Below are 4,418 nucleotides of genomic sequence, written 5' to 3' on the forward strand. Positions count from 1 at the left end.
CTCAAACATTCTGACTTAACTGTTCAGTAGGTACACAACTAGATGAACAGAACCTCACCAAGTTTGGGAACTCTTTAAACTGGAAACTCTTTAAAATCATTCTGTATTTTCTTCAGAGCTATTACAATTTAAGGGCATAGCTATGTTTTAAGGGTCAAGCCCTCTTGAATAAAAGGAACGAGAGATGCTTGCTTCAAGAACAGGCCTTCCTCACACTTATTTCCACGCACCACTTTGGGTCAGTCAGCAGATACACTTGAAAAGCCACGTATTCAGAAAGACAGAATGGTCTTATGAATTATTTCGATGCACTCTCTGATTTCATCCTCCTTAATGATAAGGGGTGGTGCCAGCCGGATGATATCACCATGAGTAGGTTTGGCAAGAAGTCCGTTATCACGAAGCCTCAAACACACCTTCCAGGCATCGTAGTCTACAATTGAAGGAAAAAAAAGAAAGAGAATACACTTTAACTACAGAGCAAAAAGCAGCACAGCTGCAGCACGTGGTATGTGGGGCCAGACTGTAAGCTGCCTGCCATCTGGCAGTGAGAAGATTAAGTGTTCGCAAATGAAGCAGTCCCTTCTGAGCCATCCCCTACAATTTGCAGTGAATGTGCAAGACTGCTGCAGAACTGCAGTTAGGCTGAAGGGACTCAAGTTTGTTTTCAGTACACTGAGTTTTGCTCATTCACAGCTGAGTGCTTGTCTTGTAGCAATAAATTTAAAACAGGGAACCATGTGAAACCTTAGATTTATGCCTGGATTTCAGTGCATCATGTGCGTGTCTTCCACAACAGCTCCCTGCAGCACTTTGTCACTTAGTATATATTCAGGACAAATACAATTGTCTGCTCTGGCTCCTAAGAAGTTTTCTGATACAACTCAAGGTGTTAATTCCTAGAAACCTGTTCTCAGTCACCAGCTTTTTCCTTCTTTGTACTCTCCTGGATTCATTGTACTCTTCCAGCTATCCTGCAACCAACCAACCTCAGCCAATTCTTCCATAATCTGACAGAAACTAGTGCTCCAGATGTGGCCACTTTTATTCTGATGAGGAGACAAAAGGGAATTTGTTGGGAGCAAGATTCACCATCCATCAGGTTTGAATATTGTCAAATTGTAAAAGAATTTGATTCATTAAAAAAAATAATTGTTCAGACTTACTTGGTAAAAACCCCCTAATTTTAATATCACACAGTCACTTGACTACATTTTCAGTAGGTACTACAGTACTATAGCCAAGATCTGAACCCAGACACGATGCCTATAAACCATCCCCCTACTCCATTAAGATACTTTCAATTAAAGGTGAAAAACATTTGTTCATGCTGTGATTGTGCAGTTGATTTATTTCCTTACCTTTGGTTTCCCGAATTACAATTGCATTTAATAGTCCTCTTCCTCGTACACAAGTTACAATATCAGATGGTGTCTTCATGAGCTCGTTTCTCAGTATGTTACCCATTATTTCTGCATTTTTAGCCAGGTTTTCCTCTTCAATTACCTAAAGGGAAGTCAGATCCCCAATCAACTGCAGGGCACTGCATTTGTTTTATGTACCATGCTGCAATGGCTGACTAATGACATTACCACTGCTGAGATACAAAAGCTGCTGCATTCAAAGTATCACTGCAAAGGCTGCATATCCAAGCAGATTAGTATTAAGCCTTTACTCATTCATGTTTACAAGAGACAATAATCTCTCTGAAATTCTATTCTAAATTAACTGCTTTTCATTTGCTGTTATTTACAAGTAAATGGTAAGTCTCTGAAGACTCTTAATCTGTCCAGGTCCACAGACTGGGTAATAATGAGGCTTTCGGAGTGACTTGCATTACATGTAGTCAATTATGCAGTCACAGGCTAATTAAAATATGGACTCTGTATAAGGTATTTTGCTAGCTTCTGTTTGAGCTCCAGTAGCACATACATTACCAATGTCACAGAGCAGCAGCCTCTGCAATCTGCTATAGCAAAATAAGCCAATTTAAAATGTCTCTGTGAAATTAGTGAAACTATTTTACTGAAATTACGTAAGTGCCTTGAAATCTCCCTTAGATAAATATTGTCATTTAAGACATCAAGACCATAGAAACATAGAAATTAGGACATATTCCCAGTAAAGACTTCAGACTTTGTTTTGTGATCAGTGCAAACAGTAAACCACCACCAATTTTCCATCCTTATTTAAAGCTAGATTTCTACTTGTGGCATAACAAATAATACCATTTATTTAAGCAAAGATTATGTCAGTGTGACACTCTTTCTTTTGGAACCCAAATCTCTATTTCAACACACAAACCTCCAGTGCTGCAATTGCAACACGGCAAGCTAAGGGATTTCCTCCATATGTAGATCCATGTTCACCAGGTTTAATGGTCAGCATAACTTCATCATCACATAGTACTGCTGAGACCTAGAATGGGAAGGTCAGCCAATGATTTACATATATATTCAGAACTGTAAACTTAAATATCTCTGAAGCAAACTTTTCCCCAGGGCTCACGAAAGGATAATTTTCAGCCTGTGGTGATAAATTACATTTACATTCCCAGCTCTGCATAGAGGAGTGTATCTGACAATCACATAAGAGCTTAATCCCTTAAATACACTTAGCTATAGTGGTGACATTAACATCTAACTACAGTTGAAGGGCATTTCTCCAAACTGATTATTATTTCAAGAGTTTCAGCTTCAAATACTCTGTGTAACAACTCTGAAATGCCTCCAATCAGCCAAAATAGTTCAAGGCATATTGTAATTTCCAGTCTAATCAGCAAAAAAAAAAATTTCAATCACTCCAAGAGGATAAAATCAGTCATGCGGGCATGCCAAGCAAATGAAAGTTGTTCAGAAATAGCTCTATAATGTATCTTTTAACACATATTAGTATTTTTTTTTCCCTTTGCAGAATTCACCTAGAAATTAATCACAGCGAGATTGTGATAAATACTCTCCCGAGAGAGTAGAACAGACTAATGAGTAATTCCAGAGTCAAAAGCTGACCACTGGGCACTTACTTCCTGACAGGGTAATGTCAAACTGAAGAAAACAGAGATTAATTTTTCAATTAGTTGACAAGGGCTAAAACACCTAAAAATCACCAGCATAAGAAAGTGGCATCTAATAACTTGCCACCCTAACAAGTTGAGTATCAACATCAGAAGTTCAGGATACTATAGAATCATAGAATAGTTAGGGTTGGAAAGGACCGTAAACTCATGTAGTTCCAACCCCCCTGCCATGGGCAGGGACACAACACACTAAACCATGTCAATATATAGACATGTCAACTATAAAGATATTTCAGCTATAAAGGTAATATATATTCCATGGTTTTCTTATGTATCTCTCACAGCTTGGACTATTTATTGGGCTCATAAATCATAGTTAATCTTGCAAACACTGATTTCCAAGTACAACAAACATCAGACTCAATTGTTCTTCCAACTAGCAGACTTTCAGTGTTAATGACTTAGGAATCATTATTCAACAACAGATACTTCGTTGTTACTCACGGGATATAAGCCACCAGAAAGGGCCTTTCCAAGAAGAACTAGATCAGGTCTCACATTTTCATGGTCAACAGCTAGCATTTTCCCTGTTCTGGCTAAACCAGTCTGTACTTCATCAGCAATAAATAGAACCTTTATAGAGACAAAAGGAGAAAAACCCATGCATAAGAGAATGACATTCACTCCCATTTCCAAACTCAGTTCAAATAATACAGCATAATTGCACATAGTAAGTCAAAGACCTTCCAGCTGCATTACTCTAAGTACATGAAGGTACTTCCTTTACCTCCTCTAAACCCCCTCTGGAGACTTACATGTTCTAAGAAATGTGAAATTGCCAACAAGTGAACATTCTGTCCTCTCTGACATCTTTAGCACATTCTGTTCTACGTAAGGCATAGTCCACATAGGGTTGGACACTGTCCAACCAGTATCTATTTGCCATATAACAAGGAGTGGGATTTCCAAAAAGTTAGGATTCATCTATCTTTACTCCTAATGCATTGTTTGTACCTTTGGAAGCTGAAGGCCATGGAAATAGACACAAACACATCTTCCCACCCTTCCAGAGGCACTGAATGCAAGTGTGTCTTCACTAGCAGAGAACAGAAATTATGGATCTAACACTATTTTCAAAACTAAACATTTCTTAGTACAATCCAGACAGGACATAATATTGAGAATAGGAGTCAGGAATGTGGTATGAAAGACAATCTGAGAAAATGCTGAAAAAAAAAAAGGACAAAATTATGACACCTCTGGTCGTCAGAGAACTTAAAAGAACATCCATAAGCATATTTTCTTCATTGTGTCATTCTGTGACCCTTTACTAACTCTTGGTAGCACTTAAGCACTCCAGCAACAAGGTCCTTTGACAGCCATAGTAGAACCACAGCAGGAA

At 38.4% G+C, this 4,418-nt stretch overlaps 1 protein-coding gene across 1 annotated transcript in view; it reads right to left on the reverse strand.

Moving 5' to 3' along the window:
- Positions 1-78: 78 nt before the first annotated feature.
- Positions 79-4,418, reverse strand: part of OAT (ornithine aminotransferase) — an 11,189-nt gene continuing 6,849 nt past the window's right edge. The window contains exons 6-9 of the mRNA XM_010021570.1: positions 3,521-3,649; positions 2,305-2,418; positions 1,362-1,506; positions 79-433 (exon numbers count right to left, since the gene is read on the reverse strand). Of these exons, the coding sequence (XP_010019872.1) occupies positions 273-433; positions 1,362-1,506; positions 2,305-2,418; positions 3,521-3,649 (549 nt within the window). The 3' untranslated portion in view covers positions 79-272. The remainder of the gene's footprint in view (positions 434-1,361; positions 1,507-2,304; positions 2,419-3,520; positions 3,650-4,418) is intronic.

Source organism: Nestor notabilis, unplaced genomic scaffold, assembly GCF_000696875.1.
Source record: "Nestor notabilis isolate BGI_N333 unplaced genomic scaffold, ASM69687v1 scaffold27619, whole genome shotgun sequence".
Taxonomy (NCBI): Eukaryota; Metazoa; Chordata; class Aves; order Psittaciformes; family Psittacidae; genus Nestor; species Nestor notabilis.